We start from the raw sequence: 13,741 nt of genomic DNA, 5'->3' as shown, positions 1-13,741 counted from the left end.
GTTTTATTAGTTTCTGGCAGTCTATTTTTCACACTTTACATGTTCTTCCATTTAGTTCTGATATTATTGTTCATGGATACTTATGTGGAGCAGGTGCAGGGTCCAGTCTCTTTCTGCTTCAAAGAACAACATGTGTCTGCTATTACCCGAAGCGCTCGCTGTCTTCAACCGTTGGCTGACACACCAACAGGTTATTGCTGGAAATGTGGTTTCTTTGTAATAGAATCATGTCGTTTGTTATTGCTGCTAATCGAGTTAGCGATAGCACAGAAAGAAAAGAAAATGTTCTGTCTTTGAAGATGTAGAGCGATGTATGTCTTAGCAAAGCATTTAAAAAGTTAAAAAGGTTTTGTCAGTTTCCAGAGCCACCTTTTTTGTGTGTGTGTGTGTGTGTGTGCTGAGTGTGTGTGTGGGTGTGTGTGTGTGTGTGCTGAGTGTGTGTGTGGGTGTGTGTGTGTGCTGAGTGTGTGTGTGGGTGTGTGTGTGTGGGTGTGGGTGTGGGTGGGTGTGTGGGTGGGTGTGTGGGTGTGGGTGTGTGTGTGGGTGTGTGTGTGTGGGTGTGGGTGTGGGTGGGTGTGTGGGTGGGTGTGTGGGTGTGGGTGTGGGTGTGGGTGTGGGCGTGGCGTGGTGTGTGTGTGTACCGTATTTTCCGGACTATAAGTCGCACGTTTAGATTGTTTTGGCCGGGGTGTGACTTATACTTATATTTGTACTTATATACTTATACTTATACTTATACTCTGGAGCGACTTGTGTGATATTATTTGTTATTTTCACACTTGCAACCACATTTCATACTCCAGTGCAACTTTAATATGTTTTTTTCTTCTCTATTATGCATTTTTTTGGCTGGTGCGACTTATACTCCAGTGCAACTTATAGTCCGGAAAATACGGTATATTCCATTAATGAAAATATGTGAGTTAAACATACAAAAATGTCTCCTAAAATTAGGGGAATTAGTCAAAAATTAAGGGACTAAATTGCTAAAGAGTTTGACTTTAGAAATTTAGTTTTAACTTGTAATCTTTGAACTTTTTAGCTATATGTTTTATTTCTTTTTAGGGAGTGTCTGCAGAGCCGCGGCATGCAGCCGAAACTGCCATGTTGTTTTTGTGCCGGCCGCGCGCCGCGGCTCCTGAAACTGCGCCGCTATTTGACCGCGTTTTAGCGCCGTTTTAGACCGCGCCGGGTTAAGGTTAGGGTTAAGGTTAAGGTTAGGGTTAAGGTTAAGGTTAGGGTTAGGGTTAGAGTTAGTGTTAGTGTTAGGGTTAAGGTTAAGGTTAGGGTTAAGGTTAGAGTTAGTGTTAGGGTTAAGGTTAAGGTTAAGGTTAAGGTTAAGGTTAAGGTTAAGGTTAGAGTTAGGATTAGCCATGCGGCTATAACGGGCTATAAGGGAAATGAGTCCCTGAAACTGCGCGGCCATTTGACCGCGCCACGGCTCTCCAGCCACGGCCTTCTTTTTAACAATTATCTTAACCTTATGTCCAGCTGTTTCCCATCACTGCTTCTTCCAATTCCAAATCCTTCAATAAAAGAGTGACTTCCCAGTAGGACTTCATCACTGCTCTGCTTGGTTTCCCTCCACTGACCTTCCAGTCCAAACACAAACATCCTGATATTCAGACGCACACTCCAAATCAGAACATTACAAAGGTCATGACCCCATGCCAGTGACCAATCAGGCGTAATCCAGATCAACATTGACCAATCAGAAGCAATTAGCCTCAGCGACGGAGCGTGACTGAAGTAAAGGCAACATTAGAGTACCGTAGTTAGCTGAATCATGTCCAGGGCTAGAGAAGAGTACCGTAAGTTGATGAAGTAATGAACACTGACCACACATATGCACTTCAAAATATTCTGGATTACATACAGGCAAGACAGGGAGTAACACTATTTTTGTAGCCTTGGATCTTCATATATAGCACTTCACTGACTAACTAGTTTTCAAAATACTGTAGTTAATTATTTCCAGGGCAGTGCACGTGGTATGTGAAGTGGCTGTTGCTAGTGGCCCTACAAGAACATTCTTTCTTCCTCAGGTAGTTAAATTGGATAATAGTGCTTAATATAGATTGCAGATCTCTGTATAGTGCAATATCATGATCAATATCATAAGAGTCTTTTGCACTGCCTTACCTTATCCTCAAGGTAAGGCAGTCCTGATCAAGCCTAGCTCAAGTTTTGCACTGACAACCACTGCTCCTGACCTGTTGCCCCAGCGGAATTAAAGGATGGGTCAAATGCAGAGGGCAAATTCTCCTACAGGGACAATAAAGGGAATTTACTTAAAGTTATCCGAAACAATTCTTAACCAAAGTAGGGCCGCTACGCACAATCGAAGTAAAAAAAAAGTTAAGATCCCCTGTTTGGAATGCATCGTAGAAATCTCCAGTTAGCCCAGATTTCAATATTCTAAATACGAGTCTAAAGTTTTCTGACAATATAGTGTGGTGTATTTACCTGTAGTGACCCAGCAGCTTATCGAGATATCCATGGCCTTTTTCTTTTTCATTTTTATATAATTTTTGCTAATGCATCTCAACGACGTTCCTAAAGACATTTGATACAAAGCTCTATACATCAATTGTTGTATTGTAGAATGCATTTAGATTTATCTTATATCAGATTCAACCAATTTCCTCTTTATTTGTCTTTTCATTTTTATAATGCTTGATGCTCTTTATGATGTTGGCTAGCGGCCTTTTACCCATAATCAATATTTTCCATTTGAAAGACGATGAAAATTAGTTTGAGGCAGGACAAATCAACTGCCACTTTCGTAGATGTGTCAATGAGAAACATTTTTGTCCTAACAAGATCTTTTCCATGTAATATATAACTGTAATTTATGAGCTTTTCACAGGAGTGGTGACATTTTTAAGACATCATTAAATTCAGTGAGACAAAAATCCTCTCTCACCCAGACTTTCCTCTGTTGTTTTGCTTTGCTAGTCAGGGAGTTGACCTTGGTGTGTTTAAGTCTGGTGATAGAATTGTCATTATCAAAGAGGTGATTAATTCATTTTTAAAAGTCTTTTTGTGGTGCTGATGTGCTGCAAATGTGGCGTGGGGCCTTCAATGACTCCATTGTGAGGTAGCATTGTGGATGCTAGTTGCCTGTTGTAAAAGCGTGGAGGTCTTTTGGAACTTCATGGTTAATTTGCGGCGCTTTTTTGACTGATGTTCAGAGGGCAGGTTCAGACAAAGGCAAAGGCAAGAATTTCAAGGTTAATTTGCCATTTTGTTCCCAAGGTAACGCTTACAACTGGAGGTCATTGACAGTGATCAACCACCTGTGTAGAAGTAACTGGAACTAAATGACTTGCAATAACAATCGTTTTGTGTTTTCTTTTACATCTTTGGTGTAATAATATACTGCCTGTAGAGTCTATAAAATAATACATTGTTTAAAGCTTGAAGTACGACTGATAGTGATGACAGCGGGTGCTCTAGTAGTTTGTTTTTGACGCTTGTGTTGGTGATATAGCAATATAACATGGAGACTTTTATATGGATGGACAAGCAGACTTGGGGTCCATCCATCCATCTTCTGCCGCTTTATCCGGGGCCGGGTCGCGGGGGCAGCAGTCTGAGCAGGGACTCCCAGACTTCCTCCTCCCCAGACACTTCCTCTAACTCCTCCGGGGGGATCCCGAGGCGTTCCCAGGCCAGCCGAGAGACATAGTCTCTCCAGCGTGTCCTGGGTCTTCCCCGGGGCCTCTTCCCGGTGGGACATGCCTGAAACACCTCCCGAGGGAGGCGCCCAGGAGGCATCCGGAACAGATGCCCGAGCCACCTCAGCTGGCTCCTCTCGACGTGGAGGAGCAGCGGCTCTACTCCGAGCTCCCCCCGTGTGGCCGAGCTCCTCACCTTATCTCTAAGGGAGCGCCCAGCCACACGGCGGAGGAAACTCATTTCGACCGCTTGTATCCGCGATCTTGTTCTTTCGGTCACTACCCAAAGCTCATGACCATAGGTGAGGGTAGGAACGTAGACCGACCGGTAAATAGAGAGCTTTGCCTTTCGGCTCAGCTCCCTCTTCACCACAACGGTCCGATGCAGCGACTGCATCACTGCAGCCGCTGCACCGATCCGCCTGTCGATCTCACGCTCCATCCTTCCCTCACTCGTGAACAAGACCCCGAGATACTTGAACTCCTCCACTTGGGGCAAGGACACCCCACCCACCTGGAGAGGGCAAGCCACCTTTTTCCGGTCGAGAACCATGGCCTCGGATTTGGAGGTGCTGATTCTCATCCCAGCCGCTTCACACTCGGCTGCAAACCGTCCCAGTGCATGTTGCAGGTCCGGGTTTGATGGAGCCATCAGGACAACATCGTCTGCAAACAGCAGAGATGGAATCCTGTGGTCCCCAAACCGGACACCCTCCGACCCCTGACTGCGCCTAGAAATTCTGTCCATAAAAATTATGAACAGAACCGGTGACAAAGGGCAGCCCTGGCGGAGTCCAACATGCACTGGGAACAGGTCTGACTTACTGCCGGCAATGCGAACACAGCTCCTGCTCCGGTCATACAGGGACCGGACAGCCCTGAGCAAAGGGCCCCGGACCCCGTACTCCCGGAGCACCCCCCAAAGGACACCCCGAGGGACACGGTCAAAAGCCTTCTCCAGATCCACAAAGCACATGTGGACTGGTTGGGCAAACTCCCATGAGCCCTCGAGCACCCGATGGAGGGTATAGAGCTGGTCCAGTGTTCCACGACCGGGACGAAAACCACTCTGCTCCACCTGAATCCGAGGTTCGACTATCGGTCGGATTCTCCTCTCCAGTACCTTGGAATAGACCTTACCCGGGAGGCTGAGGAGTGTGATCCCTCTGTAGTTGGAACACACCCTCCGGTCCCCCTTCTTGAACAGAGGGACCACCACCCCGGTCTGCCAGTCCAGAGGCACGGTCCCCGAACGCCACGCGATGTTGCAGAGACGTGTCAACCAAGACAGTCCTACAACATCCAGATACTTTAGGTACTCAGGGCGGATCTCATCCACCCCCGGAGCCCTGCCACCGAGGAGTTTGCGAACAACCTCAGTGACTTCAGCTTGGGTGATGGATGAGCCAGCCTCCGAGTCCCCGGTCTCTACTTCCTCTTCGGAAGACGTGACTGAGGGATTAAGGAGATCCTCAAAGTATTCCTTCCACCGTCCGACGACATCCCCAGTTGAGGTCAGCAGGCCTCCACCCGCACCGTAAACGGTGTTGGTGAGACACTGCTTCCCCCTCCTGAGGCGCCGGACGGTTTGCCAGAATTTCTTTGGTGCCGACCGATAGTCCTCCTCCATGGCCTCCCCGAACTCCTCCCAGGCCCGGGTTTTTCCTCCGCGACAGCACGAGCCGCGGCTCGCTTGGCCTGCCGATACCCGTCGATGACCTCCGGAGACCTACAAGCCAGAGTGGCCTGATAGGCCTCCTTCTTCAGTCTGACGGCATCCCTTACTTCCGGTGTCCACCACCGGGTTCGGGGGTTGCCGCCACGACAGGCACCGGAGACCTTGCGACCACAACTCCGAGCAGCCGCATCAACAATGGAGGCGGAGAACATGGTCCACTCGGACTCAATGTCCCCAACCTCCCCCGGGACATGGGAGAAGCTCTCCCGGAGGTGCGAGTTGAATACCCTACTGACAGAGGGCTCCACAAGACGTTCCCAACAGACCCTCACAATGCGCTTGGGTCTGCCAAGTCTGTCCGGCTTCCTCCTCCGCCAGCGGATCCAACTCACCACCAGGTGGTGATCGGTTGACAACTCTGCCCCTCTCTTCACCCGAGTGTCCAAGACACGCGGCCGGAGGTCAGATGACACGACAACAAAGTCAATCATTGACCTCCGGCCTAGGGTGTCCTGGTGCCATGTGCACTGATGGACACCCTTGTGCTTGAACATGGTGTTCGTTATGGACAATCCGTGGCTAGCACAGAAGTCCAATAACTGAACACCGCTCGGGTTCAGATCGGGGAAGCCGTTCTTCCCGATCACCCCTCTCCATGTGTCACTGTCATTGCCCACGTGGGCATTGAAGTCCCCCAGTAGAACAACGGAGTCCCCGGTCGGTGCACTGCAGACTTGGGGTGTTCATCAATATTTAGTGGATAAAATTTGCATGCAAATGTGAAGAAGAAAAAAAACCAAAAAACATAACACGCAAGAGTGAATTTTAAACCTCACTCTCCCACACAGATTTATTTTCTTTTACTATTCAAAAAATATATGGTTAACATACTAAAATGTAAATGCTGTATGCTGTGACATGTTGATCTAGATTAATTTAACTTCTTATCATTCTTATACATTACAAAACTTAAAGGTGCACTATGTAACTTTTCTGTTTTCACAAGGTATTTAAAAATATACTGTGGAACATTCCAGGCAAAAGAAATGTTAGCAAAGGTACATAGTGCATAGGAAACAAGTTAATAAATGATTTAGATAATCATCAACTAATTTAGTAAATTGAATAATCGTTATCTCGACTCCAACACATGCCATGAGAGCTGAGAGAACGACTGATTAAAAACTACTCCTCTGCAGGATCAGGAAGCAACATCGCCACAGATTCATCGGGGTCAAATTTGGTTAAAATCTGATATTTATCGTCAGTTTGCATTCCAAACAACTAATTGATTTGGTGAATAATTGCTAGTTACAGCCCTAATAGTGCGACTGGAAGTGTTGAGTTGCTTTTTTATCCATCCTTTAGCTGGATTGTACCACCGCCGTGCCCGCTCGCTCTCCCCCTGACTCTGGGAGGCCCGTCAGACACAGAATAAACACAGTGTAGCAGTTAGAGGGGCTCAGAGGTGGGTTCAGGGCTAATTTGTTCTGTTTGTTCTGCTCGTTTTCTGCCTGCTTTAGCTCCACATCCCCAGAGACTAAAGCCGCTGTGAGGTTGAACCAGTCTTAAAAACTATGGCCTAAATTCTAATCAAAGCAATGGACTTGAAACTACACTGCAGACGTTTTGTTTTGTCGTGATCTCAGCTTCACCTCTCAACTTAAAAGGCCACACAAGGGACATTTTTGAATTACTAAGGTTTAGAAAAGTTTGGATTAGACTTTTTACAGACCTGATTTGGACCTCTGAGACCGCTATAGTGCAGCCATGTTAACTTCCATCAACAAATAGAGAACCTTTACTTCATTTTGTTTACTTTTTAAAAAGCTCTGCCATTCTCCAACATAAAGGAGAATATACAAACACTTTAACACTCTCTTCGTTTTATAATAGTTGACCTTACATACATTATTGATTAGTCGTCGGTGGAGAAAAAATAACATATTTAATCAGAATCTACTGCAGCACAATGATGAATACTCGTCTCAAGTTTGTAGTTGTAATTTAAAGAATACCTTTACAATCTGCTGTTACAAACGATGCTGGGGCCTTTGTGTGTTTCAGAGCTGAGAAACGGGTCGGCGGTGTTCTGGGAGGGAGGGGTCGGCGGTCGGTACCAGGCCCTGCTGCTGGACGAGGACCAGGGCTGGCTGCTGGTCGGAGGAAAAGACTACATCTACCTGCTGAAACCAGACCGCCTGGACCTACCGACACGCACTGTACGTCAACTCCTCATTCGAGAGGGTTAAATGCTGCGTGAATAAATAATGGTATTTAAAGTCGACGTGTTTGTTTACTCCTGGATTTTTCAGATTTACTGGCCGGCAGAGAAGGAGCACGTCGAACACTGCAGACTGGCAGGGAAGAGCCTGGAGGTAAATCTCTGTTAGTGTGACGCGAGTAAGCCACATTATCCTATCCCGAAATGAGGCTTCATATGTTGATGGGACACCTTTAAGTCTGCTTATATATGTGATAAATAACCCTATTCTATACTAATGGAATGTTCAGACTGCACACGCCGGAAAACAAAATGATCTCTGCCATCATCACGTCACATCTGGAAGGAAATTCTGATTCTGGTTAATTTCCCCAAACGTTCAGCTTTTCCAACTCTGGCGTTTACTAGAAAGGCTCGGTTTGCCACTGGTTAGACACTTTATTTAGATGCATTATTTCATTATTATACTTGCTAAGATGGGTGAGATGTCTTTGACTGGTTGATGGGCGTTTGCTTAACTCTGCACCGCTGTCGTCTGAACTCTTTCGTTGTATTTTAGTGAATTGTTCTTTGCAGCTAAACAAATGGCAAATTGTAATTCATTGTCTACATGTCTTTCAGACCGAATGTGCCAACTTTGTGCGTTTGCTGCAGCCTTACAATAAGACCCACATTTACGCCTGTGGGACGGGGGCCTTCCATCCCAAGTGCAATTACCTCCATCTGGGACACAACAGTGAGGTAACGATTCTCACCAAAGCTCTTTGTGTAACTACTGCACCAGGAGGCGAAGGAAACACCTCATACAAACACTGACCAACAAGTGCCTATGAAGGATTTATACTGTTTTCTTTATTTGGTGTATTTATACCTGTTGTACATATGAAAAAATCTGTAGAAAATGACAGGAAGTGACATCACACCCGGGATACTTATTCCAGTGAAAGGTTTATGCATAATTTACAGATTTTTTTGTTGATTTTTTTTTTACATTAATTCAACAAAATAAAGTTGCTCTCACACATTCTTATTTGTCAAATATTTATATATATTTTTTGCATTAGGTGAGTTTTTCCCAGTGTTTGCTGGGTAATTTCCTAGTGTCATCAATTACAAACAGGAAGTGAAATTGTAAACCTAAAAAATATGCTATTCTTAAAATGAATGTATCCTAACCGGCCAGCTCCAAGCCAAAATATATAAACACTGTATATTATTACTTCATTAATTTATGTTATACATTTTTTTGTTATTTGGCAAAATTAGTTTCATTAGCTTCAGTTTGTCAAATAATTATTCTCAGTTCTAGTCTAGTTCTTGTAAAAAAACAATTCTGTTCTTTATTTAAGTGTATTAAATCCTATCTCTTTGGTTCACAGACCTTCTATCACATTCACAAAGGACTAGACAGACAGAATGTGTGAAAATGATGCTGAAATATACCATTTTAGTCACAAACTAACTCTGACTTGTGCATTTCTTTCACTTTCTCCTTTCTCCTACTCTTTCAGTCACAATCTGTAGATCGTGCAAAACTTGACCTCTGGGAAAACACTTGGCTGAACTTCAGCTTGGACGCATGACTCAAATACATTTATAACTGCTGTGATAGTAGTTAATGCTTCCTTTTCCCACATTTGACCTCTTATTTATCCATCAGGGAAAAAGGTTTATTATTGTGCGCGATGCATCTAATCCCGGTGTATCTTCTGTCTACAGCAGCCGTTGTTCATGCTGTCCCATTCGGAGGAGTCGGGCCAAGGAAAGTGTCCCTTCAGCCCTAAGGAGGCTTTCGCTGCTCGTCTGACTGGTAAGCCTCAAATCTAACGCTTAATATGACAGAAAAGGGCCAGAGAGCAGACTCCAAATCTCTCTCTGACGTGTCGAAATGGTTCATATTCCGCCGGCATTAATGTGCAACACTGGACAATGTAGCCTCTGTGTCGGCCCAGAGCGTTTTACTGAAGAGTGCGTGTGGTCCTGCCAGCGATGGGACCATAAAACGTCACTGACTAAAAGAGATCGTAAAATATACCCCGCGAATATGACACGGATTATGTATCATTATGTATTCGGCAATAGGATGTTCACTTATTTTCTACGATTTGGCTTTTCCTTTCGCAATTCAGCGGTTTCTTACAAGTAATTAATCCTTTGCGTGGAGAATTAGCGGCGCTGTTACAATGTCAGATTTGGATGTTCTTTGGTCTTTTCGATTGTGACTGTAATTTTTGTTAACGTGAATAACACTCATTGAAATAAATGAATAATAAGTGCTGAACACATAGAGGGCTCATTCCAGAGTTTTGGCCCAGCAACAGAAAAAACATCAGTCTCCTCTTGTTTTTCTTTTTGTTTTTGGGACAAACAAATAAAGATCAGTCAGTTGACCTGAGAGAACGTGCAGGATTTGTACTTTTCAGGCAATTTTTACTTCCACTCCTTACATTTTTACCTATGTATCTGTACTTTCTACTCCTTACTGCGGCACTTCACATTTTTCCTTCTTGTGCTTTTTACTCACAGACTTATTTAAACCTGTTTTCACACTGAATGCCTCGCAAACACTACTGAAACACAAAATTAATATGAATATCAATTACTACTTCTACTACCAGTATTGTAGCTTCTAATGCAGCTCCTAGGTTCTTTACTGGTTAAGTCCTCTGAGAGTAAAGCAGATGGATGCTGAGCTATGAGGAGACAGTGGTTTTACTTCAGACCAACAGTAAATATCAGACGACTTGTGTAAGACTTAGAAACCAGAGTCTTCTTTCCACTCCACAATGACATTACACGCAAACATAACATACCATAACTTGTGCTGCATGTTTTCTTCTTCTTCCATTCTGTTGTTTAAATGAGACCCAGGCTACATGTAAACAGAGGGTTTTTTGTTTTTTTAAAGAGCATTTTTAGTTTTTTTATTTATTTATTTTTTAGGCTTTTTTTAGAGGCTTTTTAGAGTTTTTTTTTCTTTTTTTAGGTCTTTATTGGATTTTTGTAGTGTTTTTTTGTAGGTTTTTTAAAGATTTTTAGAGGTTTTTTTTAGTTTTAGTTGTTTTTTGGAGCATTTTTAGCATTTTTACTTCACTTTGTATAGAATGCTTGGTAGATACAGCAAAACTACAAACTTTATATAATGCTCAATTGCAATCAAAGCTGCATATAGAATTGTTAAGCCGTGATATTGTAACTCCAAGTCGCATTATAAGCTCTACATTTTTTGCTGTCACTTTGCATTTGGGCTGTAGAATAAATTGTGTATTTATACTATTGATATCGGAATATTGGCTAACGCAGTAAATAACGAACTAAACATGTCACAATAACACCAAGTTTCTCCAAAAATGTACTGTTCTTATGATAAAAAAGTCAAAAAGGGCAGATTCTTTTCATGATTTTCTGTATTCAGTTTGAATTAGCCTCGGGTTTTGTCTCTGTGAAGTTCCTATTTTTGATTGATTCATGTCATAATTGTTGTGGAAACTGAAGCAGCTGTTACTTGTGTTACTCTGGATGTCTAACACAGCAGAAACGTATTTACTCGCACACATTGTGGTAGTATTGTTCAAATGGTATTGTTCACAGTGAGTTATACAAGTATGTAATATCCACCATAAATCATTATACCCGTACTTCTAAATTAACTATTTTGCCAGTGTGATTTATTTCCTATTTTAATTTAAACTTGCAGAACTGAAGTGCCATAAAATGTGCTTTCCCAGCATAAAATGACTCACTTTAATTATGCTTTATTAGCCCCATGTGGTTCATATAAAACTCGTGAGCCAAAACAACACGGTCGCCTTAATGTCCATAACGTTTGTGTTTACGTGTCATTCTTAAAACATACGTAGATGTTTACAGCCTGTACTTAATGCTGTTGTAACGTTCCAAAATTCAGATCCATTGTTTATGTAGGAGGATGTAGTAATGGAATGTTTAAATGTATAAAAGCGTGGGTAACTAGTGTGCTGCAGCCATTACTGACAAAAAAATATGAATACCATTGCTTAATAGCAACAATACAAACCATAAATAATAGTTCATGTGGACTCTCTTCTGTAGTAAGGGCTAATGCAACGCAACGTAAGAGAACTCTCGCTGATGCTAAGTTAAGTTTGCACACGTTGAAACATAATCAACAGGAAATAGAGTTGTCAAAATGAGATACTAATCAATAAGATAAGATAAGATAAGATAATCCTTTATTGTCCACACATGGGGAAATTTCATTGTTGCAACGCAGGTAGATACAGAGGAAAAGGACAGATAACTTATAGGAAGTTTATTTATTTATTTAGTATTATTAAGATAATACTAAACTCTGATGCAAAAAAGTTAATTCAGACAGCAAAATTTTACCTTTTTTTTTAATGATCATTGCGCCATTGAGTCTATTATTTAGTATGAAAATTGGGTTTGAAATATTCGAATTGTGATTTTTATTAAAGAATATATATATATATATATATATATATATATATATATATATGTATGTATGTATGTATATATAGTACAAAAATGTACATTTTAAAACATTTCAATATAAAATAGGCTCTAAATATATCTTATGCAGGCAAAACTTACTGCAATCTTGCAACAAATGTTCTTAGTGTCAGGTGGGTGCTTTTATTGGTTTCTGAGGGCAGTTAAACCACCTTACGTGTCAGAACCTTTAGTGCCGCGTGGAGACCCATCACAGGTGGAGGAGCAAAATGGCCCTTGTCAGCAGGGATTTCTGCTCTAAAATTACGGCCACTTTGAAAGCTAGCAGTATTTCAGAATTCCCAGTGCAACGGATTTGATTTGTGCGTGTTTGTCTTGTCTCTCTGCAGACGGGGAGCTGTACGCTGGCACCTCGGTGGATTTCATGGGAGCGAACGCCGCCATTTTCCGCACGTCGCTTAAAGGCAGCAGTCAGCATTACATACGCACCGAAGCCTACGATCACAACTGGCTCAATGGTAATAAGAGTATAGAACATAGAGGTTATATTATCCAGTTTTTCTGAATCTGTGGTGACAAATGTGTTTGGATTTAGCTTATTTTGAAGTCCAATTTAGTCCTTTTTCAGCGTATTACATCATTTCAGCCTGTTAATTGGTATTCATGAAAAACACTACAAACATTTGACCTTTAATGTTCTATTTGCTTTTAATTAACTGGAACTCACGCCAACTTAAGAAAAACAGATTGAAATAAAGTAATAAATATTCAACAATGTAATAATCCATCCATTCATAGAGCTGGGATGAGTATGAAATAAACTCATTTAAAAGTGTATTTATTCAGATATTCTGGTTCTATTACTTTTACTAGTTTGTACACAAATCAAATAATCATCAGAGAGCCTGGATGTAAAGTTAAAAAAAAAAATTCCTTTTCAATTAGCCTCTTAAAATAAACAAATCACACAAAAATCACTAAACATCTAAGATAAACTTTTAGCTTTTCTGACTAGTTTTATTATGTTCCTTTGAAGCTGATTGAATAAAAGACAACATGGTGTTATTATATGTGTTATTTATGTATTTATTATCATTTTAGCTGTTAATAACAATATGAAAAATTAAATAAAAATCAGTATGGAGTATTGAGTCTTTCCCTTGAATCGAAATTGACATCATCGAACATCCAATGCTTTTTACGCACTGTGTTTCCTGTTTTTTCCTAGAGTTTCTTCCTCTTGAGCTCTTAAATCCTTAAATGTGCCCGGCTCCTCGTTGCTATGGCCGCGACATCGTGCTTAATGCTGAATGTGCTGCGCGTTTGTGTTGTCAGAGCCTGAGTTCGTGGATTCCATCTCCATCCCGGACACTCACAGCTCTGACGACGATAAGGTGTACTTCTTCTTCAAAGAGCGGGCCGTGGAGGCGGGACAGTGGGACAAGAGGGTCTACAGCCGAGTGGCCCGGGTCTGCAAGGTAACTGACAGGAACCGACAGGAACCGTCAGGAAACGACAGGAAACGACAGGAACCGAGTATTTAGGCAAATCAAAAGAATCGGCTGCTTTTTCTCATCGGCCTTGGATCAAAAAGCAAAAAAAAGTTGCTATTTGCTCAAAATCAAGGCTTTTTTACCTAATATTTAATCATATAATGAAATTACTGTGACAAAATAACAATTCTTAGGGTGCATTCACACACAGCAC

General features: G+C 42.2%; 2 protein-coding genes across 3 annotated transcripts in view; one reads left to right on the top strand and one right to left on the bottom strand.

Annotated features, from left to right (window-relative positions):
- The window catches only part of manbal (mannosidase beta like), a 401,671-nt gene that overhangs the window by 139,801 nt on the left and 248,129 nt on the right, over positions 1–13,741 (bottom strand). The window lies entirely within an intron of this gene.
- Positions 1–13,741, top strand: part of LOC140365388 (semaphorin-3D) — a 113,983-nt gene that overhangs the window by 75,004 nt on the left and 25,238 nt on the right. For both annotated transcript variants that reach the window (XM_072451787.1, XM_072451786.1), the window contains exons 3-8: positions 7,426–7,580; positions 7,674–7,736; positions 8,204–8,323; positions 9,302–9,392; positions 12,424–12,552; positions 13,370–13,512. In XM_072451787.1, coding sequence (XP_072307888.1) covers positions 7,426–7,580; positions 7,674–7,736; positions 8,204–8,323; positions 9,302–9,392; positions 12,424–12,552; positions 13,370–13,512 — 701 coding nt within the window. The remainder of the gene's footprint in view (positions 1–7,425; positions 7,581–7,673; positions 7,737–8,203; positions 8,324–9,301; positions 9,393–12,423; positions 12,553–13,369; positions 13,513–13,741) is intronic.

This window comes from Eucyclogobius newberryi, unplaced genomic scaffold (genome assembly GCF_026437365.1).
Source record: "Eucyclogobius newberryi isolate DKJ021-1_F unplaced genomic scaffold, fEucNew1.0.hap1 SCAF_19, whole genome shotgun sequence".
NCBI classification, from domain to species: domain Eukaryota; kingdom Metazoa; phylum Chordata; class Actinopteri; order Gobiiformes; family Gobiidae; genus Eucyclogobius; species Eucyclogobius newberryi.
The sequence above is the reverse complement of the archived record's forward strand: the minus strand, read 5'-3'. Positions and strand labels throughout refer to the sequence as shown.